The sequence below is a fragment of the Chiloscyllium plagiosum genome, unplaced genomic scaffold (assembly GCF_037043375.1).
Source record: "Chiloscyllium plagiosum isolate Xiang-an unplaced genomic scaffold, Cpla_swu_hap1 HiC_scaffold_25, whole genome shotgun sequence".
NCBI classification, from domain to species: Eukaryota; Metazoa; Chordata; class Chondrichthyes; order Orectolobiformes; family Hemiscylliidae; genus Chiloscyllium; species Chiloscyllium plagiosum.
The window spans coordinates 5,595,453-5,621,563 of NW_028270163.1; the positions used below are offsets into that span (position 1 = coordinate 5,595,453).

At 42.4% G+C, this 26,111-nt stretch overlaps 1 protein-coding gene and 1 long non-coding RNA gene across 8 annotated transcripts in view; one reads left to right on the forward strand and one right to left on the reverse strand.

The window, feature by feature from the left end:
• The window catches only part of fbf1 (Fas binding factor 1), a 118,897-nt gene that overhangs the window by 41,534 nt on the left and 51,252 nt on the right, over positions 1 to 26,111 (forward strand). For 3 of the 6 annotated variants that reach the window (XM_088000419.1, XM_088000418.1, XM_088000423.1), the window contains 8 exons: positions 1,274 to 1,309; positions 2,027 to 2,158; positions 4,655 to 4,802; positions 6,619 to 6,752; positions 8,490 to 8,586; positions 9,426 to 9,872; positions 11,138 to 11,236; positions 14,339 to 14,439. In XM_088000419.1, coding sequence (XP_087856545.1) covers positions 1,274 to 1,309; positions 2,027 to 2,158; positions 4,655 to 4,802; positions 6,619 to 6,752; positions 8,490 to 8,586; positions 9,426 to 9,872; positions 11,138 to 11,236; positions 14,339 to 14,439 — 1,194 coding nt within the window. The remainder of the gene's footprint in view (positions 1 to 1,273; positions 1,310 to 2,026; positions 2,159 to 4,654; positions 4,803 to 6,618; positions 6,753 to 8,489; positions 8,587 to 9,425; positions 9,873 to 11,137; positions 11,237 to 14,338; positions 14,440 to 26,111) is intronic. The other 3 variants (XM_088000420.1, XM_088000422.1, XM_088000421.1) reach the window with 3 other exon arrangements.
• Positions 24,651 to 26,111, reverse strand: part of LOC148145271 (uncharacterized) — a 66,860-nt gene continuing 65,399 nt past the window's right edge. For both annotated transcript variants that reach the window (XR_015761365.1, XR_015761364.1), the window contains one exon: positions 24,651 to 25,964. This is a non-coding gene — a long non-coding RNA (uncharacterized LOC148145271). The remainder of the gene's footprint in view (positions 25,965 to 26,111) is intronic.

The following is a 26,111-nucleotide window of genomic DNA, read 5'->3' on the forward strand; positions in this document are numbered from 1 at the left end:
AACACATTAGCTCTGACCTCACCAATCTTTGGAAGGAATTTTAGGGTACTGGCTTCTTCCGTGTAGAAGTGTGTGTCCCTTATTTTTCACAACCTTGGTGGAAATTGAGCTCCGGCATTCCACGAGTAGTCACAAATTTAATTTCTGATTTAATGTCTATTACCACTGTCTAAGATAAAGTAAACTCTCACCAGGTATTATCAATGAACGAGGAAATACAAACTTAATTGCTTTTTGGCAATGCTGTCACATTGTTGTCAGCTGTGGCAATCCTCAAGTTGATAGCTGGCCAATGGACTTCGGTGTTGGTCTGAGTTTGCGATTCTTTCTTTGTGGCAAAATCTTTTGTATTTTATTTCTTTTCCTTTTGGAGTCTGAGTCCTGAATGCTCACTCTCCTCTCAGCGCTATGACAAACTGCCACTTACAGCCAATCCACAAGTTGTTGCTGGGCAATAACTTTTTCTCTCTCTTCCCCCCCCCCCCCCAAAAAACACCTGGTGCCAGCATCTCCCAAGAATACCAAATCCAGATTCAGCCAAAACAAAAGTCATACTGTTCCACTTTTCCTTTGAGTTGTGAAAAAAAACCTAATAATCCAAATTGCCATTTTTAATTTTATATTTCTTAACAAAATACATGTAATCTTTACATATCACAGCAAAACTTTTGTTGTTAACTTATGCGTGTGGTCATGTGCCAATGCAAATATGGTGGTGTGTACAGTTTTTTTTCGAGAAATACTTTCTAGAATTTTGAGGCTTTAAATTTAATGGAAGTTTGAAAATTATTGAGATATTAATGAATTCTCATTCTGCATCAATGTGTGTCTAGATGCCCCATATGCCAACACAATTACAGAAAATATTATTACTATGTGACTGAGTTGTGATGAACCAGCTACTGAGAATGAAAAAGAAACTCCTCAAAATCAAAGTGTAGTGCCTGGAAATCAAAAAGGAGGTCCTGCAGCAAACCTGAAGAAGAGCCCTTAAAAATAAATTAACTTGTGCTCTTCCTGGGAAGTGATAACTATTTGCTTTCACTCGTTTTACACTATTACACAAAGTTTCATTTATCCCCAAGTTGTGTTATTTGAGCAGCACGGGGTCATGTGCATTAAAAAATGTGGTATTCTTGCATTGAATATGATTGTGCATTAGATATTTTTTCTCAGGAAGTGTAGTGGGGACTTTGTTGACCTCAGTTGGAAGTGACCATTCTTCACCAAAATAAAATCATTTTTGCATGTTTTTTTCCGCACAAAACTTCAGATGAGGAGGATGTTGGTTCAGAAACAACAAAACAAGGTAAACAGAATACCGAAGAAGAGGCCTGCATTTTCCTTCTTGTTCTTGTTGCACTGGAATGCTTAGAAGCTGCACTTCCTCCCAGACTGAAACCTGCTTTGTGGTTTTCTGTCGCAAATTCTCTCTCTGAAACCTTAATCAATTCCACAAAGTTTAGTCTCGGCTCTTCAAGAGGTTTCTTCTATTCCGAGCTGATAGTATGAAAATGGTAATCTGATAATTCCAGTTTTGGGGTGAACAAAATAAAATGACTGCATGATCAGAAGCAGGCTGTACTTGGGTATAGTTTTGTACAATGCTTCTACTTCCCATCTCTTAGAATGTAAACTATTTGTCTCTTAGTGTGTTGTTGTATGGCTATTTCTTCTGAAAATTTAAAATAAATGAAATTGCTAAATTATTTTACATTTAATTAATTATTTTCCTTCTATGTTACAACTATCTGGGGAACAAAATTAAAACTGAATTTGAACATTGCCATCAGAGATGTAGTCTAGATTATGAACATTGAGACATTTAGTGTTGTTCCTATGCTTCTATTGGCTGTTCGCTACAAATCCCCTTATTCCTCACACTGTGCTTTGGTAACCAGTGCAGCCCCAGCCAGATGCCAAAGGCTTTTTCAAGCAATTCCATGAATGCATTTTTTGAATACTTTCTATGGGTATTGTTGCAATAAATGTTTCTCTTTACATAGTGCTCCTGTCTCTTTTCAAGATATAGACGATCCGTTAGCAGGGATTTTAACAGATGAAGAAGATGAGCCAAAGAAACCGAAAAAAGTGGTGGTATCAGGACAGAAACGTAGCCCTTTAAAGTTTGATCTGCAGCCACAGAAAGAGGAAAAAGGTATTGACAAATGGTGCCCTGATGAAAACGTTTAGTATTTTCCATTTTGTCAAAATGAAAATTCACCGATTTGGAGGATTGTGACTTTTGAAACATTTGTACTATTGAATGTTCAATCTTCTACATGGTATAATATATGTACAGTGAACACTTTCATTATGAGTAGATTAAATTTTATTTTTCTAGATGTCCATGGTACTCTTCCCTCGTCTGGGAGATTCAGATAGTCCTTGGTTGACCATCAAGTTGGCCAACAAGTAACATATAACTTCAATTGCAATTTCATCCCAAAGGAAATTTTAATTGCTAGGTAATAAATGGGATCTAATCTGTAGCCAGTTCTTTCACCTGATTCTTTGTCTGGGAAATCCATTCCCTGGTTAGTACTTTTTGTTTTTTAGATGGCTGTTCAGATTGTACATTTAAGGCTTGCTCTCGGTGTGTGTTTTCATCCTTTTATTGATGAACCTTTCACAAGATGTGATCCCCATATCCCCAAAACAGGGAAATGGTCATAGAGCCTCCAGATTAATTTCAATGCTCCTTCACCCTTTTACTATAGGAAGGATATTATTAAACTAGAAAGATTTACCAGGATGCTACCTGGACTGGAAAGTTTAAGTTATGAGGAGAAGCTGGATAGGCTGGGACTTTTTGTCCCTGGAGTATAGGAGACTGAGGGGTGACCTTACAGAGATCTATAAAATCATGAAAGACATAGATAAGGTAGATAGCCAACAGCTTTTCCACATGGTAGGGGAATCTAAAACTAGAGATTGTATGTTTAAGATGGGAGGAGAGAGATATAGAAGGTCCTGGGGCAACTTTTTCACAAGGTGGTGAATGTCTGGAATGGGCTGCCAGAGGTAGTGGTGGAAGCGAGTACAATTTTGTCATTTTAAGAAACATTTAGATAAGTACATGGAGGGATGAAGGTATGGAGGGATATGGACAAAACGCAGGCATTTGGGACTAGTTTAAATTGTGAAAACTAGGCAGCATGAACAAGTTGGGTCGAAGGTCTTCCCTGATCCTTGTCCCTTTGATGATCCCGCAACAAGTTACATTTATATGGTGAAATTAATTAATCTACTAACACAATTTCATAATTTCACAGGAGCCTAATTAATCAAAAAGTGACTGTCAAAGAAAGGAGGCATTATGGCGGGTGACTAAATAGGCAAGTTGTAAGGAGTGGCTTGAAAGCATAAGGTTAGGTTCTGAAAAGATCTGATAATCTGCCAGAAGGGCCTCGAAGCAAAACTTGATGTAGTTTGTGCATCCCTTGGTTTGGAATTCATGCTGATCTGGGATGTGCTGTATATCTGTGGGTCTGGTTACTAATCAGTTTTAGGCAGGACAGAAGAGTGATGGAAAGCAAGTTGTGACTGTTAAGTCAATAACTTTCCATTTGTAATGCCATCTTCCATTCATGTGTTTTCTTCTTTATCTTGATATAAGATCAAACATTGCTGATTGCTATTTCAAACCTTAATAATATTCATATCCTGCCTTAATGTATACATAGTTTCTCCTTCAAAGTCTCCTTTTTTTTATGTAACCAGGGTGAAGAATGAGACTTTAGTTTGAAAGAAGATTTGATATAAAGTCAAATACCTTTTTGAATGGATGTTAAAGATCTCATGGCATTATTTGAAGAAGAGCAGAATGTTCTTTTGGTGTTGTTACCAATATTTATTCTCAAGCAGTGTTAGATTAGATTCCCTACAGTTTGGAAACCAGCCCTTCGGCCCAACAAGTCCATACCGACCCTCCGAAGAGTAACCCACCCAGACCCCTTCCCCATATTCATCCTGACTATGGGCTGTTTAGCATGACCAATTCACCTAACCTGCACATCTTTGGCCAAAAGAGAAAATGCTGGAAAATCTCAGCAGGTCTGGCAGCATCTGTAAGGAGAGAAAAGAGCTTACAGATGCTGCCAGACCTACTGAGATTTTCTAGCATTTTCTCTTTTGGTTTCAAATTCCAGCATCCGGAGTAATTTGCTTTTATCTGCACATCTTTGGATTGTGGGAGGAAACCAGAGCACCTGGAGGAAACCCACGCAGATACTGGGAGAATGTGCAAACTCCACACTACAGAAGATTAATTGGTCATTTCTCATAGACAGCTTGCCATCTGCAAAATGGTTGGCTGATTTCCTAAAATTTTCAAAAGCCACATTTGGCTGTGAAGACCTTTGTGCTATATAATTGCAACTTCTTTCATTAGTTGACTTGTCACCCAGGGCCATAATGACCGCCACACCTAAAGTATTAGATTGGCACGCAGTTTTTGAGTGTGCTAGCTTTACTAATCTGAGATTGTTTAATGCAGTATTGTTGTGGGCTGGTAAAACGATGAGGGGTTGCTTTGAAAGAATTTCCAGTATTGGCTACAGGTGAGCTTGGTCCAAGGGATCAGAGAGTTTAGAAAGTTCATCATTCTCAACTTTCTTCTAATCCTGTGAGTATTTGTGTTTATTTCCCTCAGTGCCCTCCAGTTCTGCTTCTGTTTCAGCTGTAACCACATCAAAGAAGAAGGACGAATTGTTCTTTGATGATGAAGGCGACGACTTTATTGATGCACTTGGATTTGGTGATAGTCCAAAAATACACAAGGCAGAGCAAAACCTGGAGGAGTAAGTGTATGCTGGGGTGGACCTGATTGTTTAAATAGTGTGGGGCAGGACCTTATTAATGACAGACCACAATTCAGATAACTGAGGCATCCCTGTGAGCCTCCTTGAACTAGCCTCAACTAAGCCCTTAACAAGCTATCGGTCACCTACCCTGCAGCAGGGTTCTCCTGCAAGTCTAACTTCATCTCTGCAAGAGTGGCTGGAAGTGGGCGGGAGCTGAGGAATGGTGGACCAGTTGGCAGGGATAATTTTAAGTCCCACTCCACCTCTGATGAAATCCAGCTGAATATCTGTTAAAGGTGTGAGTGACACTTTCCCTGTGAATTATTGTAATTAATTTGACAGTTTTGTCAGCATTCCTGGTTTAATTATGCTTTTAAGTTCATGGTTACCTGAGTCAATGCCTTTATTTACCATATTTTCAAAGACAGCTCCTCTGTGGGAGGAGCAGTCCTCTGCTGCTGTAATGGACTGTTGGCCTAGATTACGTGCTTAAATCTAGAAGTGGTCATACATTGTCATAAATCTTTTAACTCTGAGGTCAGAGCTATACTGGACAGAATCTAGTGAAGCTCGTAGAGCAGAAAGCAAGATGGTGGGATCACTTAATTGTGCAGAACGTGAGACAGCAGCTTCCTGATGACAGGATGAAAGTTGGGAAGTAAAATGGTGGCCGATTTAAAAACTCTCATGATTCCCAATAGCACTCAGTCAGGAGAATCTATTTTAACACTGTCGTGTATACCCATTGAAATGCGTGACCATTAGTTTAAATTGAGCCTTTGTGATTGAATTGACAGAAAATGAGAAATGTATACTTTCAGATTCACTGGTGGGTAAAATTGGTGTACATCAAGCAAAAAGTAGTTTTCCTGGTGGATTTAGAGCAAATAGGAGTTGCTTTTACTTTTATGGAGAACTTTGTTCCAGGGATTAGGAGGCTGAACTGTTGCAAATAAGTTCAGATAGCAACTGTCCAGAAGGGTTGCACGTGACTGACCATGGGAGGAGAATGTAGACCTAGGAAGGATTGTGTGAGGGTCCAGAAAAGGGAACAAGATGGTAGAGGGTCAATCTGTACCAAAGGTAGTTCAGGCAAGAGTGAGGGAGAGCAGGTCAGTGATGAGGTTGGGAAAATCATCGGGTAACTCGAGGCAGGTCAAAGGTGATAGTAATAGAGAATGATGGTTTATAGGTTAGGGGTTGGGGAGGGGAATCTCATTGATGGGGGGGTCGCTCATGTTAATGTAGTTGGAAAGAGCACTTGCTGTTTGTGGATGGCCTGAGGGAAAACCTACAGGGAGGCATCATGGGGCTGCTCATGTGGAGCCAGTGCCCTCTTTGAATGTAGTGACAGCAGGTGATTGGCATCTACGCCTGTGTGGGGTGGTAGCAGCTCCAGTTCAAGAGCCTCCTCTCACATGTAGAATAATACATTGCTTGCAGGCAATGTGTGCTGACCAGATCTTCAGCCCCCCCTCGCCCCATTGCACAATTGGCTGGACCCCTCATCTGTGCGTGGCTAATTGGCTGGCCACTGAGTGATTGCCTGCGGTCACTTGTTCCATCTCTGGGTGAAAATCCAGCTCACCTCTGATATCACCATGGAGACATCTACTGTTGCAACAAGACTCCACCCACTAAAATTTTATTGAATGGTGTAGCTGGCTCAGAGGCTGAATGGCCTACTTCTGCTCTTAGTTCTTATGTCTATAAGTGACCAAATCTGTCAAGTATGTGCTATTGTAGTACAGGATTCTACTGAGTTTTGTTTAGCCTGTGTCCTTTGATTTCACTTGTGTCATTTCTTTGTTAGTGAGACACCCCGTCCTGCTCGCTCAAAGATGGATGAACTGTTGGGGAGAGGAACAGCTAAGAAACTACTTGAGCGACCTACAACTGGAGAAAGAAAAGAATTTAAACTAGATCCAAAATACAAAAAAACACAAGGTAATCCTGGTCACAGTTTGTGCACCACAGCACATACAAATATGCTCAGTGTGATTTAGTAAAATTGAAGCCTTTTTGAAGCACTTTCTTCTGAGCTTAATTGAGAAGATGGGGGAGGCATTGGCTATGTGATATCAATATATTATTGATCCAGAAATTCAACTAATGTTCTGGGGACCTGGGTTTGAATCCTGCCACAGCAGATGGTGGAATTTAAATTCAATAAGATATCTGGTATTAGCCATTTACTGATGAGCATAAAACCATCGCTGATTTTTGAAAAAACCCATCTGATTCACTAATGTCCTCCAGGGAAGGAAATCTGCCATCCTCATCTGGCTTGACCTACATGTGACTCTCAATCCACAGCAAAAGACCTAGCAAGCCGCTCAGTTGTATCAATCACCAAAAAGGAATGAAACCAAGCATAACACCTGGCATCAACTATACACCAGATAAGACAACAGCAGAAACAGCCCTATTAGCCCTGCAAAGTCCTCCTTACTAACATCTGGGGACTACTGTCAAACGTGGGAGAGTTATCTCGCTGACTAGGCAAACAACAGCCTGATATAGTCAAACTCATGGAGTCACACCTTGGAGGCAATGTCCTAGATACCACCATTACGATCTCTGAATACATCCTGCCCCCGCAGCAGATCCAGCAGAGGTGGTAGCACAACGGTATACAGTTGGGAGGGAGTTACCTTGGGAGTCCTCAACATTGACTCCGGACCCCATGAAGTCTCATGGTATCAGATTAAACATGAACAAGGACAACTCCTGCTGATTATCATGTACCATCCTCCCTTGGCTGATGAATCAGTACTCCTCCATGTTGAACAACACTTGGAAGTAGCACTGAGCATGACAAGGGCACAGAATGTAATCTGAGCAGGGGATTTCATTGTCTACCACTGAGATTGGCTTGGCAGCATCGAACTGATAGGGTCCTAAAGGATATAGTTATAATGATTCTGTGGTAGGTGGAGAAGAAACCAACAAGAAGGAAGGACATATTTGACCTCAACCTCACCAATCTGCTGGCTGCAGATGCCTCTGACCATGCCAGTATTGGTAAGAATGAGTCGAGAGTGATGAAGGGCTTATGCCTGAAATGCCGATTCTCCAGCTCCTTGGATGCTGCCTGATTTGCTGTGCTTTTCCAGCACCACACTCTCAACTGTGGTCTCCAGCATCTGCAGTTCTCACTTTCTCCTCCTTGGTAAGAATGACCACTACACAGTCCTTGTAAAGACAAAGTCCCGCCTTCATGTTGTCACTATCACTGTGCTAATTCAAACAGATCCAGCAACTCAAGAATGAATTTTAGGGAACCCCAGATCCCAAAGCAGCAATTTCCTGTTTTCACTGTAAACTAATTTTGTATCCATGCCTTTTACCTTTATTTTTGTGAACAAGCCTAATACTTTATCAAGTTCCTTTTGGAAGTCCATATGTGCAATGCACAAATGGAAAATGTCACATTTGTTGCTTCATTTCAGTATAATTTGCTCTTCAGCTACCTTTGTGATTTTGTCTCCAGATTATGAAGGTAAGGTCCATCTGAGTTACCCTGAAAAGTAGTGGTGGTCTTCTGCTGGGAGGTTTTTACAACTGAGTTATTACTAGAAGAGAAAATGTATAAAAGAAACTCCAGTTGAATATGAGGTGCTGGGCAGTGTCTTTTAATTGGATGGCTGTTAGTGATTGATTATCTTTTTGGTTCTTGCTTAGAAAAAGAAGACTTATTAGATGACTTCACCTTTGGTTCCTATCAGCCCACTGTGGCCACTACCCCAGAGGATCGTCAGTCCAGGCGTCAGTCAGTGAGGTACCTCATTTTTTCTGAGAACCCAGAAAGGGTGTTTATTGTTCCTGCCAAAATAAGAGCACTATTTTGCCATTCTGCATCAGTTTGTTGCTATGAGCTAGTGGGTGGCATTGTGTCTCAGTGGTTAGCACTACTGCCTCACAACACCAGGGTCCCAGGTTCGTTTCCAGCCTCAGGTGACTGTCTGTCTGTGTGGAGTTTGCTCGTTCTCCCTGTGTCTGCGTGGGTTTCCTCCGGGTGCTCCAATTTCCACCCACAATCCAAAAGATGTGCGGTTTTGGTGAATTGGCCATGCTAAATTGCCCACTCTGTTCAGGGATGTGTAGGCTAGGTGCATTAGTCAGGGTAGGGGAATGAATCAGGGTGGATTACTTTTCAGAGGGTCCGTGTGGACTTGTTGGGCCGAAAGGCCTGTTTCCACACTGTCGGGATTCTAATTCTAATTAAACAAAAATTGGCTGGGCTTGCAGCAAGTTCCGGACAATCGTTTGCTGTGTTGAAACTTGTTTCAGCCAATTTAAAACCAGGGCCATTCATTCAGACATGAATGAAGAGAGATAACATCACTTGAGACCCTGTACTTCTAATACATGTCAGTTGAAATGGTTGTCATAAGACCAACTCCTGCTTGCACCTCATGTCAAGCCTTGTTCTTGATTAATACCACAGCCTCTTTCCTTCATGTGAGGAAGAATCTCATTGTTGCTGCACACGACATCATTTGGTTTGGCAGAGTGAGTGTTTTATAATGAAGTTGCATTGTGCTGTGATTTTTCTTGCAACGACTGTGGTGTGTTTGACTGATTTTGTTTTCTTTTGAACTAATCGTTCGCCTGCAGATTTAGCCCTGAGGGTGATCGAAACTCGATCGTTGATCAGAAGCCCAACGAGACCACACCGACACCGATGACTCCAACATCGGCCCGTGGAAACAAAGGGGCTGCCGATTGGCTGGGGCTGAAAGATGATGTAACTCCTGATCTAGATAATCAAATGCCAATCAAAGATGAGCAGAAAGGAATGTTGTACAAAGCGAAGTCCGATTCAAACCTTCCAGCCAGCCAGAACCACAGCAAGAGGCCTTACTCAGCCGATCGTCCCCCATCCGCATCAAAACCGAATGACGAGACACTGGTCAGATCTGCACCATCCACATCAAAAACAGACTTCGCTGGTGCAGAAGAAGGTGATTGGCTAAAGGAGGCATTAGCTCGAAAGAAGTCTCAAACCACAGAATTCCATGCCTTGGCATCAAGTAATGAAATTGATGTGGTGACGAACTCATGGTAAGGACCTGGCTTAGGAACATAGGAACAGGATTGAGCCATTCAGCCCATCAAGCCTAGTCTGCAATTCAGTATGATGATGGTTCAGTGGTCAGCACTGTTGCCTCCCAGCACCGGGGACCTGGGTTCCATTCCAGTCTTGGGCGACTGTTTGTATGGAGTTTTTACATTCTCCCCATGACTGCATGGGTTTCTGCCAGGTGCTCTGGTTTCCTCCCATAGTCCAAAGATGTGCAGGTTGGGTATATTGGCCATGCTAAGTTACCTTGTGGCATCCAGGGTACATGGATTAACCACAGTAAATACAAGGATTTGGGTGGGGTGCTGAGACTGGGTGGGTGCCCTTCAGAGGGTTGATGCAGGCTCGATGGGCCGAATAGTCTCTTTCTGCCCTGTAGGGATTCTATGATGGCTGATTATACATTTCAATGCCTTTTCCCCACTTGCTTTAAGTAATTAGTATTTCGACATTTGTCAGTCTCTAAATATACTAATTGACTGAGCTTCCACAGTCATCTTGTGAAGCAAGCTACAAAGATTCTGGAACTGTTGAGTGAAAAAACTTCTCATCTCAAATGCTAAATGCTTTCTGCCTTCTCCAAACCAGGGAAAACATTTTTCCTGAATTTACCCTGTCTATGCTTATAAGTATTTAGTATGTTTTTAATGAAATCAGCAGTCGTTGTTCAAAGCTCTGCGGAATACAGGCCCAGTTTCACTGGTCTCTCTTCATTTGACTTGGGATAACTGGAAAGTTGTCATTAATGATGAGAAAACTTGGCAGATGGAGCATAAGATGAGAAAATGAGGTCATAAATTGGCAACCCTCTACTCTGAGATTAAGACAACGATGAGGAGCAATTTCTTCTGAGGGTAGTGAATCTGTGGAATTCTTTGCAGCAGAAGGCTATCAAGGTTGGATCATTTAAGTATACTCAAGTCAGATAGTTAAATTTTTAATCAGTCAGGGAATATAGGGTTACGGGGAAAAGGCACCAAAGTGGAGTTGAGTGTTATCAGATCAGCCAAGATCTCATTGAGTGGTGGAGCAGACCTGATGGGCCAAATGGGCCTAACTACTTCTGTTCCTATGTCTTATGCTCCTAGTAATATGTTCGATGGGACTTCCTACTGAAGCAGGCTTTTCCTGCCTGTTAGTAAGTATCTAGCGCTCGCTCCTGTATATTTGTGATGTGTATTTGCTCAGTCTATGATGTCCAGATTTCCTGTCCCCATTGAGCTATTGAAATGTTTCCTTGTTGTAGTCGAAAGAGTGGATCACCTGGTGCATGTGAGCAGTCCATTATCGCCACAGTGAAGGAACCTGCAACTGAGAGTAATCCTGTGGAACCTAGGGGCACCAGGTAGGTGGAACATCTTCAGAGCTGCTTGACACTTTATTCTTGGAAACAGTGGTATGAAATAATGGAGAAGAAAGATTTGAAATAATGTCTTCCTCAGGCTTTTCGTACACTGGTGCAGTATTGAGCCAGTTACAGTTGTGTGCCTGTTATTTATAGCCAGTTACTGTACAATCATGGACAAATTATTACAGCATGGAAGGGGCCATTCAGCCTACTACTTGATATCACTCCTCTGCCTTTTCCTGTGGCACTGCATGTATTTCCACTTCAGATAAGATCCAATTCTGCTTTGAAAGCCGTGATTGAAATTGTTTATACCATACCAGACGGCAATATGTTCCAGCTTCTAAAGCGTAAAAAAGGTTTTGCCTCATGTTGTCATTGATATTTTTACCATTTAATGTGCTTTGATTCTCGTCCTCCCAACAGTGACAACAGTTTTTCCAAATTTACTTTGCCCAGACCCTCATGATTTTGACCATTTCAATTACTCAACCTTCTTTTCTCTGAGGAGAAAGATCTCACCTTCTCCAAACTATCCAGAAAACTTATGTTTCTCATTTCTGGAACCGTTTTATGAACCTTTCTGCACTGTCTCTAATGTCTTCACATTCTCCATAATATGTTATATCCATAACTGGAGGCAACAGCAAATCACTATTTTATCATGATTTCCTTGCATTAGTACTCTGTCACTATTTCCAAAGTCCAAGATTCCATATGCTTTAACTGCTTTCCTAACCTGCTCTGCCACTTTCAATGATTTGAGTACCTTTGTACCTTGATATCTCTGCTGCTTTAAAATCGTACCCACTAATTTATCTCGTTTCTCCCAAAGTAATCATTTCAAATATCTCTGAATTAAATTTCTTCTGTCATTTGCCTCTTTATTCTGCAACCCATTCACATCCTATCTCTTTCATAGTTTATGATACTGACAAGTTTAATGTCACTCCCAAATTTTAAAATCATGTCCTGTACAGTAAAATTTAGGTCATCAATATATACCTAGAAGAGTAGGGAACATCACTATAAGCCTTTCTTCAATCTAAAAAAAAAATTCTCTACTTACTTTCACTTAACCAATCCCCATCAATCTCTTCTCCATCATCAGTAAAGTGATGGAAGATGTCATCAACAGTGTTACCAAGCAACATCTGCTCAGCAATAACCTGCTCAGTGATGCCCAGTTTGGGTCCTGCCACAGCCACTCAGCTCCTGACCTCATTACAGCCTTGGTTCAAACATGGAGAAAAGAGCTAAATTCCAGATGTGAGCTGAGAGTGACCGCTCTTGATATCAAAGCTGCGTTTAACCCAAGTGTTCATCAAGGAGCCCTACCAAAACTGGAATCAAACAGCAATCAATCCATTGGCGAGAATCATACCTGGCATGTAGGAAGATGGAATTACTTGTGAAGGCTGTGGAGGCCAGGTCATAGAGTATATTTTAGACTGAGATAGATAGATTATTGAGGAGTTGTTATGGATAGATGAGGATAGGTTATGCGGAGAAAGTAGGAGATTACGGTTGAGAAATGTATCAGCCATGATTGAATGACAGAGCAGACTCAGTGGGCTAAATGGCCTAATTTCTGCTCTTATGTCTTATGGTCATGGTGGTTGGAGGTCAGTCAACTTAACTCCAGGGCATCTCTGTTGGAGTTCTTCAGGGTAGTGTTCTTGGCACAACCATCTTCAACTGTTTCATCAATGACCCTCTTTCCATTATAAGGTCAGACATGAGGATATTTGCTGATTGCGCAATATTCAGCACCATTTGTAATAACTTGGATACTGAAACAGCCAATGTCGAAATACAACAAGACCTGGACAATATCCAGGTTTGGGCTGAGAAATAGCAAGTAATATTCGACCACACAAATGCCAGGCAATGTCCATCTCCAATAAGTGACAATCTAACCAATGCTCCTAAATCCCCAACTATCAACATCCTTAAGGTTACCATTGATCAGAAATTCAACTGGACTTGCCACATAAACACAGTGGCTACAACACCAGGTTGCATGCAACAAGCAATTCACCTCCTGACTCCCCAGAGTTTGTCCATCATCCACAAAACGTGTGATGGAATACAACACTCCAGCAGCTCCAACAACACTCAATGACAAAGCAGCCCACTTGATCTGGCACCACATCCACTCCCTTCACCACCAGTGTTCAGTAGCAGCAGTGTTGTTTTCTAACTACAAGATTCACAACAGAAATTCACCAAAGATCCTTAGACAGCACCTTTCAAACCCATGACCACTTCTATCTAGAAGCACAGGATAGCAGATACATGGAACAGCACCATCTGCAAGTTCTCCTCCAAGCCAATCACTATCCTGCCTTGGAAATATATCGCCATTCCTTCCGTGACTCTGGATCAAGCACCTGGAATTACCTCTTTAAGGGCATTGTGGGTCTACCCACAGCACATGGACTACAGCTGTTCATGAAAACAGTTCACCACCGCCTTCTCAAGGGCACCTCGGGACAGGCAATAAATGCTGGCCTGCCAGTGGCAGCCAAGTTCCACTGGGTGAAAAAAAAATCATATCTATGATGCTACTGTCCCTATTATTCTATGAGCTCTAACTTTGCTTATAGTGTGGGATTTTATCTGATGCATTTTGAAAGGTCTGTTGCATCACATCAGTCGCTATTCACTATCTCATCAAATAACTCAAACAAGTATTTAAATATAATTTTCCCTTTGCACCTCTGTACAAACCTTCCTTCATTAATCCGACTGAATTTTCTCTCCAATTATCACTTCTAAAAGCTTCTCCACTACCAAGGTTAAACAAATTGACCTGTAGCTGTTGAGCTTATCCATACTCCATTTGCAGTTCTTCAGTCCTCTTGGCAGCACCCAAAGAGAGTAACTAGATCCAGCCTGCCTTCTCTTAGTATTCATTGATGCATCTCCTCCAATCCTGATGACTTATTATCTTGCTAATACCTTCTCTTTATTCTTAACCCATCAAGGGCCTCAGCTCCCTCTTTTCTCACTATGGTTTGACAAGTGTATGTTCTCATGTACCATGCTCAATGGAACGCTTTATCTATTGCTCTTTTCTGTATTTTGTATTTGCAGCTCCCCATTTCTATGGGAGAATGCACGCAAACAGGCTGCTTCTGCACATGTGACCCACATATGGAAAAACTTGGGTAATGCCGAAATGGCAGATATGGTTGGTGAGTGAAAAATTAGATCAAAAAATCATTGCTAATATGGCCACTGTGGTTCTGAACATTAAAAACTTGCAAGGCTCTGGTTCGAATTCAGGTCCATGCTCTGATGTGACAGAATTTTTGCATTTGAATTGATCCCTGTGCTAGGGGAGTAGGAGTATACTCGAGGGAAATCAGGAGGGCAAAAAGGGGGCATGAGACAGCCCTGGCGAATAGGGTTAAGGAGAATCCACAGAGATTCTACAAATACATTAAAGGCAAAAGAATAACTAGGGAGAGAGAGAATAGCAAGGCCACATATATGTGGAACCCCAAGAGATGGGTGAGATACTAAACACGTGTTTTGTGTCAGTGTTTACTGTGGAGAAGGATATGGAAGGCATTGAACTTGGAGAAATATATAGTGATATCTTGAAAAGTGTCCTCATTATAGAGGAGGTGGTGCTGGATGTCTTAAAATGCTTAAAGGTGGATAAATCCCCAAAACCTGGTCATGTCATAGAGTCATAGAGATGTACAAGCACAGAAACAGACCGGTCCAACTCGTGCCAACCAGATATCCTAAATTAATCTAGTCCCATTTACCAGCACTTGTCCCATATCTCTCTAAACCCCTCCTATTCATATACCCATCCAGATACCTTTTAAATATCATAACTGTACCAGCCTCCACCACTTCCTCTGGTAGCTCATTCCATACACACACCACCCTCTGCATGAAAACGTTGCCCCTTGGGTCCCTTTTAGGTGTTTCCTCTCTCACCCTAAACCTATGCCCTCTAGTTCTGGACTCCCCTATCCCAGGGAAAATACCTTAACTACTTACTCTATCCGTGCCCCTCATGATTTTATAAGCCTCTATAAGGTCATCCCTCAGCCTCTGATGCTTCATGGAAAACAGTCTCAGTCTATTCAGCCTGTCCCATTCAGCTCAAACTCTCCAACCATGTCAACATCCTTGTAAATCTTTTCTGAACCTTTTCAAGTTTCACAACATCATTCATATAGGAGGGAGACCAGAATTGCACACCATATTCCAAAAGTGGCCTAACTAATGTATTGTACAGCTGCAACATGAGGTGTACCCTAGAACCTTGTGGGAAGCTAGGGAAGTGATTACTGGGCATCTTGCTGAGATATTTGTATCATCGATAGCCATGGGTGAGGTGCCAGAAGACTGGAGGTTGACTAATGTGGTGCCATTGTTTAAGAAAGATGGTAAGGTGAAAGTCAGGGAACAATAGACCAGTAAGCTTGTCATCAGTGATGGCTAAGTTGTTGGAGGGGATTCTGAGGGACAGGATTTACATGTAATGTGTTTGGAAAGGCAAGGACTGATTAGGGATAGACAACATGGCTTTGTATGTGGGAAATCATTTCTTGATTGAGTTGTTTTTTGAAGCAGAAGATTGAGGGAAGCAGTGAGGTGGATATTTTGTGTAAAAACTTCAGCATGGTATTTGACAAGGTTCTGCATGGTAGACTAGTTAGCAAGGTTCGATCACGTGGAATACAGGGAGAGCTGGCCATTTGGATGCAAAGTTGACTTGAAGGTGGGAGACAGGGTCGTTGGTTTTCAGACTGGAGGCCTATGACCGATGGTGTGCTGCAAGGATTGGTTCTGGGTTCAGTGCTTTTTTTAAATTTTATATAAATATTTTGAATGTGAATATAGGAGGTATGGTTAGTAAGTTTGGAGATGACACCAAAATTGGTGGTGTAGTGGACAGCGAAGTACAATGGGACCTTGATCAGAGGGTAAATAGGCTGAGGAGTGACAAATGGAGTTTAATTTAGATAAATATGATGTGCTGCAGTTTGAAAAAGCTAATTGGGGTGGACTTATACACTTAATGGTAAGGTCCTGAGGAGTGTTGCTGAACAAAGTGGCCTTGGAATTCAGGTTCATAGTTCTTTGAAAGTGGATTTGCAGGTAGACAGGGTGGTGAAGTTGACATTTGGTACACTTGCTTTCATTGGTCAGTGCATTGAATATTAGAGTTGGGACGTCATGTTGCAGCCGTGCAGGACATTGGTTATATTTGGATTTGGACACATTTGGAATACTGCTTTCAGTTTTGCTCTCCCTGCTCTAGGAAAGATGTTGTTAAACTTGAAAGGGTTCAGAAAACATTTATAAAAATATTGCCAGTATTTGAGCAATAGGGAGATGCTGAAAAGGCTTGGACTATTTTCCCTGGAGAATTGGAGGCTGAGGGGTAAAGGGCATGCATAGGGTGATTAGTCAAGGCCTTTTTCCCCAGGGTAGTGGAGTCCAAAACTAGAGGGCATGGGTTTAAAGTGAGAGGGGAAAGAATTGAAAGGGACCTAAGGGACTACTTTTTCACACAGAGGGTGGTGCATGTATGGAATGATCGGCCAAAAGAGGTGGTGGAGGCTGGTTCAATTACAACATTTAAAAGGCAACTGCTTGGGTACATGAATAAGAACAGGCCAAATGCTGGCATATGGGGCTAAATTAATTTCAGATATCTGTTCAGCATGGATGAGTTGGACCAAAGGGTCTGTTTTCTTGCTGTACATCTCTGACTCTACTGTACGAGAGTGGGGAAGAAAATCAGCTAAATGTCCCATTCCTAGCCACTGTGTGATACTTCCTGCCTATTTACCCTCTTATCAAGGTCCCATTGTACTTGGAGGTAACATTCAATCCTGCAGCCATCTGATTATGTCATTCAAAATCAGCAATCCAGATGTCTAAACGAATAATCCAGAGAATGCAAGTTTTACACAGTCTGGCTTGAAAGCAACTCCAGGCCTACACCAATATATTTGGTTCTTAACTGCCCTCTAAAAAGCCATTTCACAGCATTAAACTATAGATGGACAATAAATACTAAATCTCGCTGGGGTGGCCACCTCTCGAAAATGATTTATTTCAAAACGTAAACACATATGTGTCAGGTGAGGATATTGTAATAAATGTGTATTGTGTTTGTTTGGACAAATCATGCAGAGTAGTCAGGGTTTCATGAAGGGGAAATCATGCCTGACAAATTTACTAGAATTCTTTGAGGAGGTAAAAAGGGAAGCAAGAGATGTAATATATTTAGATTTTCAGAAGATGTTTGATAAGATACCATATATCAGTATGGATAAAGGATTGTCTAACTAGTAGAAAAGGGAAAGTTGGGATAAAGGGGCCATCTTCAGGATAGTAAACTGCAACTAGTGGAGTGTCCCAGAGGCTAGTACATCCGAACATAGAAACAGGAGTAGGCCATTCAACTCCTCGAGCCTGTTTCCATCATTCATTGAGATCATGGCTAATTTGTGCCCTCACTCCATATACCAGTCTTTGACTATTTCTGTACACAAAGGGAGGTAAATATTTGGAATGCACTTCCACAAACACCAATAGATGTTGCATCAGTTAATTTTAAATCTGAGATAGATATATTTGTCTAACAAAAATATATCTACCTCACATTTAAAATTAACAACTGATGCAACATCTATTGGTGTTTGGGGAAGCGCGTTCCAAACATTTACCACCCTTTGTGTACAGAAGTGCTTCCTAATGTTTATTCTGAACAGTCTGGCCTAATTCACAGACAATGCCCCCAATGCTAGAATCTCTAACCAGTACGAATAAATTAGCTATCCTCCCTTTTCCTGTTAATATTTTGAAGACTTCAGTCAGATTGCCCCAAAACTGCTAAATTCTCGCGAAAACAGGCCTAATTTGTATAATCATAACTTAATCCTAAGGTGCAGGTATCATTATTGTAAATCTACTTTGTACTCCAAGGCCATATATCCTTCCTAAGGTGTAGTGCCCACATCTGCTCAAAGCATCCCAAGTGGGCTCTAAGCAGTATTTTGTATAACTGCAGCATATCTCTATGTCCTTATATTCCAGATATAAAGACCAATATTCCATTAACTTTCTTAATTATTTTCTGCAGCTGTTTGTGACATTTTGAGGATTGACATACCTGAACCCCCAAGTCTCTTTGGACGTTAATTGCATTAACTTCATACCATCTGGAAAGTACCCTGTTCTATTCCTTTCTTTTGGTCCAAAATGGACAGCCTCACACTTGCTTACATTGAACTTCATCTGCCACAGATTTGCCTTTCACTCAGCCTATCCATATCTCTTTGCAATTTTATGCTTTCATCTACACTGTCTAAAATGCTGCCTGACTTTGTGGCATCAGTAAATTTGGTTATATGACTTTCTATGCCATTATCCACATTGTTAATGAATAATATGAGCAACTGAAGCTCTTTTGGGACATCACTGGTCACATGGTGCCAATTTGACTACTTCTATCACATGCCACTCAACCAATTTCTCAGCCATGTCAGTAATTTGCCCTCAGTTCAGGGGCTTCTGCCTTAGTTAACTGTGTCTTACTTGGGACTTTATACGGACTTCGAGAGGCATCTGATAAACAACATTCCCCTGTTCACTGCCTTAGTCACCTCTTCAACAAAATTTCAATGAGGTTTGTCAGGCATGACCTACCTGTCATGAATCCATGCTGGCTGTCCTTGATGAACTGGAAACTTTCAAAGTGTTCAGTTGTTCCATCCTTGATTATAGACTCCAAAAATTTCCACAGAATAGTTTAGGTTTTCCTTGTTTGCTTTTCTTAAACTGAGTAACAGTGTTGGAGCTATGATTGCTTACAATAGATATTAAGGACTTGGCTGAAAAAAATTAATGTTCTATAGCCATGTTTGTGGATAAACAAGAAAACGTGGTTGGGAAAGCAAGTATTGAGGATGTCACAGGATTTATAGGAGGATATAGACAGGTTAAGGAAGTGGGTAAATCTTGGCAGATAGAATATAATGTGGGAAGATATGAGATTATGCACTTTGAAAAGAAGAATAAAGGAACTGAATGCTTTTTAATTGGAGAAATCCTCAGAAACCTATAACATAGAAGGGTTTGGGAGTCCTCACCCGTGAATCACAAATCACCCAAGTGCAGTGGGTAATAGGGAAGATAAAGGAAAAGGAGTATGAAAGTAGCGCGGGTTTGCTAAAACTAGTCAGACCAAGATGGAATTCAGTGGACAGTTTGAGAGTCTTTATCTAAGGAAAGGCATACTGGCATTGCAGGCTGTCCACAGAAGATTCAGTACCAGGTATGGAGTGACTGTCATGTGAGGAGAGGTTGAGTAGGTTAGCCCTGAAGAATGAGGGGTGACCTTATTGAAATATACAAGAATCTTAGGGGATTTGACAGGACATAAGCAGAAGTTGTTTCCCCTTGTGTAAGACTCTAGGACCAGAGGTCATATCTCAGAATAAGTAGTTGCACATTTAAGATAAAGATGAGGAGGAATTTCTTTACTTAGACAGTAGTGAATTTTTGGAATTATTTACATCAGAAGGATGCCAAGGCTGGGTTGTTAAATATTTTCAACACTTAGATAATTTTCAAATCAGTAAGGCAAACCAGGATTGTAGGGAAAAGATAGGAAAGTAGAGGTGAATGTTATCAGATCAGCTATGAACTCACTGAATGGCAGAGAAGACTTGATGGGCTGAACAGTCCACTTACACTCCTAAATCTTATGGCCTTAAAGTGCACCACACAGTTGAATGGCCACTATTTGCTTCAGGGGATGATGATCACTGAAGCTGTCAATGACTTTGGGCTCAAGTCACAGCTCCAGAGATTGAGTACTGAACCTAGAGAGCATTAAGGGCATACTGCATTGTGGGTGGTTTAGCTAGTGTTTACATAAGATTTAAAAGCAAAAACACTCGCTTTCTCACCCACTTTTGTTCATCCACCAACATGGCTATAGTACATTCACTTTTATCAGCCAAGTCATTAATATCTATTGCAAATAATTATGGCCCCAACACAATGTCACTCTGCTTTTTAAGCAGGGTGAAAGAGAAAAACCAGAGAATTACACATTAGTCAGACTAAAATTGTTGTGGGGAAATTGAACTGACAATGAATGTAAAAGATGACTACAGCATTTGGAAAGGAACATGGATTTCTTTCACTTCACTCAGCCAGCATCACCAAAAGCAGATTAACTGACTCACATCTCATTCTTGTATTTGTAAGGTCTTGCTGTGATTAAGTTTTGTAGAGTAGGAAAATCTGACATCCCTACCGAATCTCACCTACATGTGAATCCAGATCCACAGCAATGTGTTTGCTCTTAACTGGCCAAGCCACTCAGTTCAAGAAAAGTTATGGATGAACATTAATTGCTGGTAGCGAGTTTTGAGAACTTTGTAGCTCAGGTTGAGGTTCCGAATGTAAGTTTGCTCACTGAGCTGGAAGGTTTATTTTCAGATGTTTCATCACCATACAAGATAACATCATCACTGAGCCTCCGGTGAAGCAGTGGTAGAACATAGAACATAGAAGAATACAGCGCAGTACAGGCCCTTGGGCCCTCGATGTTGCGCCGATCCAAGCCCACCTAAACTACACTAACCCACTATCCTCCATATACCTATCCAATGCCCTCTTAAATGCCCATAAAGAGGGAGAGTCCACCACTGTTACTGGCAGGGCATTCCATGAACTAACAACTCGCTGAGTGAAGAACCTACCCCTAACATCAGTCCTATATCTACCCCCCCTTAATTTAAAGCTATGCCCCCTTGTAATACCCGACTCAATACGCGGGAAAAGGTTCATACTGTCGACCCTATCTAACCCCCTAATCATCTTGTACACCTCAATCAAGTCACCCCTAAACCTTCTTTTCTCTAGTGAAAACAGCCCCAAGTGCCTCAGTCTTTCCTCATACGATTTTCCTTCCATACCAGGCAACATCCTGGTAAACCTCCTCTGCACCCGTTCCAATGCCTCCACATCCTTCCTATAGTATGGCGACCAAAACTGCACACAATATTCCAGATGCGGCCGTACCAGAGTCTTATACAACTGCATCATGACCTCAGGACTCCGGAACTCAATTCCTCTACCAATAAAAGCCAGTACGCCATATGCCTTCCTCACCGCACTATTTACCTGGGTGGCAACTTTCAGAGATCTGTGTACATGGACACCAAGATCCCTCTGCTCATCCACACTACCAAGTATCCGACCATTAGCCCAGTACCCCATCTTTTTGTTATTCTTCCCAAAGTGAATCACCTCGCACTTAGCTACATTGAATTCCATCTGCCACCTTTCTGCCCAGCTCTGCAGCTTCTCTATATCCTGCTGTAACCTGCCACATGCTTCCTCACTGTCAACAACTCCTCCGACTTTCGTATCATCCGCAAACTTGCTCACCCAACCTTCTAACCCCTCTTCCAGGTCATTTATAAAAATGACAAACAGCAATGGTCCCAAAACAGATCCTTGTGGAACACCGCTAGTGACGGCACTCCATGAAGAAACTTTGCCATCAACTACTACCCTCTGTCTTCTTCCATCCAGCCAATTTCTAATCCAAACCTCCAACTCACCCTCAATGCCATATCTCCGTATTTTCTGCAGTAGCCTACCGTGGGGAACCTTATCAAACGCCTTACTAAAATCCATATATACCACATCTACCGCTTTCCCCTCATCAACCTCCTTCGTCACCTTTTCAAAGAATTCAATAAGGTTTGTGAGGCACGACTTGCCCTTCACAAAACCATGCTGACTATCCTTGATCACATTATTCCTATCCAGATGTGCATAAATCCTATCCCTTACAATTCTCTCTAAGACTTTGCCCACAACAGAAGTGAGACTCACCGGCCTATAGTTACTAGGGCTATCCCTACTCCCCTTTTTGAACAAGGGAACCACATTTGCTATCCTCCAGTCTTCTGGGACTACTCCTGTAGACAAAGAGGACATAAAAATCAAGGCCAATGGCTCTGCAATCTCCTCCCTTGCTTCCCAGAGAATCCTAGGATAAATGCCATCAGGCCCAGGGGACTTATCTATTTTCACCTTTTCCAGGATTTCCAACACCTCTTCTCTACATACCTCAAAGCCATCCATTCTACTTATTTGTGCCTCAGTATTCTCATCGACAACAATGCCCTGTTCCTGAGTGAATACTGAAGAAAAGTATTCATTCAGTGTCTCCCCAATCTCTTCCGCCTCCACACGCAACTTCCCCCTACTATCCTTGACTGGACCTATTCCTACCCTAGTCATTCTTTTATTCCTAACATACCTATAGAAAGCCTTAGGGTTTTCCCTAATCCTATCTACTAAGGACCTTTCATGTCCCCTCCTTGCTGCTTTTAGCTCTCTCTTCAGGTCCTTCCTGGCTACCCTATAACTCTCAATCGCCCCAATTGAACCTTCACGTCTCATCTTGAGATAGGCCGCCCTCTTCCATTTAACAAGGGATTCCAATTCCTTATTAAACCACGGCTCCCTTGCACGACCCTTTCCTTCCTGCCTGACAGGTACATAATTATCAAGGACACTCAATAGTTGCCCCTTGAACAAGTTCCACATATCATTTACACTCTTGCCTTGGAGTCTACTTTTCCAAGCCACACATCCTAAGTCATGCCTCACCGCATCATAATTTCCCTTACCCCAGCTATAATTCTTGCCCTGTAGTACACACTTATCCCTCTCCATCACGAGTGTAAAAATCACCGAATTATGGTCACTATCCCCAAAGTGCTCACCTACCTCTAATTCTAACACCTGGCCTGGTTCGTTACCCAGAACCAAATCCAGTATGGCCTCACCTCTTGTTGGCCTGTCTACATATTGTGTCAGGAAACTCTCCTGCACGCATTGAACAAACACTGACCCATCTAACGAACTTGAGCTATAGCTTTCCCAATCAATATCAGGAAAGTTAAAGTCCCCCATAACAACCACCCTATTACTGTCACTCATCTCCTGAATCACCTTCCCAATCCTTTCTTCAATGATTCTAGGACTATTAGGAGGCCTGTAAAAGACTCCTAACAGGGTGACCTCACCTTTCCTATTCCTAACCTCAGCCCAAACTACCTCAGATGGCAAGTCCTCATCCATCGTCCTTTCCACCGCTGTAATACTATCTTTGACAAGCAATGCCACACCTCCCCCTCTTTTACCCCCACCTCTGACCCTACTAAAACATTTAAATCCCGGAACCTGCAACAGCCAATCCTGTCCCTGTTCTAGCCATGTCTCCGTAATAGCCACAACATCGAAGTCCCAGGTACCAATCAACGCTGCAGGTTCACCTACCTTATTCCGTATACTTCTTGCATTGAAGTATACACACTTCAAGCCACTTCCCTGTTTACAGGCACCCTCCTTGGAAATTGATGCCATGTTCCTCACCTCCCTACACTCCAGGCCCTGCACCCTGAAGCTACAATCTGGGTTCCCATGCCCCTGCCGAGTTAGTTTAAACCCCCCCCAAGAGCACTAGCAAACCTCCCCCCAAGGATACTGGTTCCCCTCAGATTCAGGTGTAGACCATCCCGTTTATAGAGGTCCCACCGTCCCCAGAAAGAACCCCAGTTATCCAAAAACTGGAACCCCTCCCTCCTGCACCATCCCTGAAGCCACGCATTTAATTGTTCTCTCTCCCTATTCCTCGAATCTCTATCACGTGGCACGGGTAACAAACCAGAGACAACAACTCTGTTTGTTCTAACTCCAAGCTTCCAACCTAGCTCCCTGAAAGCCTGTCTAACATCCTCAGCACTCCTCCTACCTATGTCGTTGGTGCCAATGTGGACCACGACTTCGGGTTGCTCCCCCTCCCCCTCCAGGACCCGGAAAACACGATCAGAGACATCACGTACCCTTGCACCTGGGAGGCAACATACCAAACGTGAGTCTCTCTCGTTCCCACAAAACCGCCTATCTGTGCCACGAACTATCGAGTCCCCAATTACTACTGCTCTGCTCTTCTTCACCCTTCCCTTCTGAGTAACGGGGACAGGCTCCGTGCCAGAGACCTGAGCCCCGTTACTTACCCCTGGTAAGTCATCCCCCCCACAAGTATCCAAAACGGTATACTTGTTCTTGAGGGGAATGGCCGCAGGAGGTCCCTGCACTGGCTGCTTCCTCCCAGTCCCCCTCACTGTAACCCATCTATCTGCCATCTTTGGAGTTACTACTTCCCTATAACTCTGATCTATGACCCCCTCTGCCTCCCGAATGATCTGAAGTTCATCCAACTCCAGCTCCAGTTCCCTAACACGGTCTTGGAGGAGCTGGAGATGGGTGCACTTCCTGCAAGTGTAATCGGCAGGGACGTCGATGGCATCCCTCACCTCATACATGTTATAACCCGCTTTCTATTTATGTGTTTAGGTTTTTTGGGGTTAGTGATCCCATTTCCTATGGTGATGTCATTTCCTACTCTTTTTCTCAGAGAGTGGTAAATGGGTTTCAGTTCGATGTGCTTGTTGATAGATTTCTGGTTGGAATGCCGTGCTTCTCAGAATTTTTGTGCATGTCTCTGTTTGGCTTGTCCTAGGATGGATGTGTTGTCCCAGTCAAAGTGTTGTCCTTTCTCAACTATATGTAAAGATACTAGTGAGAGGGGGTCATGTCTTTTTATGGCTAGTTGATGTTCATGTATCCTGGAGGCTAATTTTCTGCCTGTTTGTCCAATGTAGTGTTTGTCACAGTTCTTGCAAGGTATTTTGTAAATGGCATTTGTTTTATTGGTCATCTGCATAGGGTCTTTCAAGTTCATTAGCTGCTGTTTTAGTGTGTTGGTGGGTTTGTGACCTACAGTGATGCCAAGAGGTCTGAGTAGCCTGGCAGTCATTTCTGAGATCTCTTTGATGGAGGGGAGAGTGGCTAGGATTTCTGGACGGGTATCATCTGCTTGTTTGGGTTTGTTGCTGAGAAATAGGCGAACTGTGTTCATTGGGTACCCGTTCTTTTTGACTAGGCTGTACAGGTGATTTTCCTCTGCTCTTCACAGTTCCTCTGTGCTGCAGTGTGGTGGTTCATTGAAGTAATGCTCGAATGCAGCTTCGTTTGTGGGTGTTAGCAATATTGCTTCTGTAGTTCAGTATTTGGTCCATATGTGTTGTTTTCCTGTGGATGCTGACATTCCTAGATGTCACACTAGAGCGAACAGCCAATGGGGAACTTCAAATCAATGTCTACTGGAAAACAACACATATGGACCAAATACTGAATTACAGAAGCAATCATCCCAACACCCAAAAAGAGGTTGGAAGAGATTGTAACTGGGATGGGAGGGGTCTCTGATGTTGGCTACCTTTCCGCAGCATTAAGAAGTGTAGGTGGAGTCACTGGATGGCAGGTTGATTTGTGTGAAGGTCTGGGCTGTGTTCACAACTTTCTGTACTTTCTTATGGTTCTGGGCAGAGCAGTAGCTGTACCAAGCCATGATATGTCAAGATAGAATATTTACTGTGGCGCATCTTTAAAAATTGGTGAGGATGCTTGTGGTCATGCCGAATTTTCTTGGCCTCTGTAGGTGGTCCAGGACAGATTGTTAATTATTCTCACTCCCAGGAACGTGACACTCTCCATCCTTTCCACTTCAGCTCCATTGATGCAGATAGGGGCATGTCCTCCTCCTTTCTTCCTGCAGTTGATGATCAGTTCTTTAGTTTTTCTGACATTGAGAGAGAGAGAGAGAGAGAGATTGTTATCTTTGCATCTTGATATCAGGCATTCTGTTGTGGTTCTGTTCGCCGAGCTGGAAGTTTTTGTTGCAAACGTTTTGTCCCCTGGCTAGGCGACATCATCAGTGCTTGGGAGC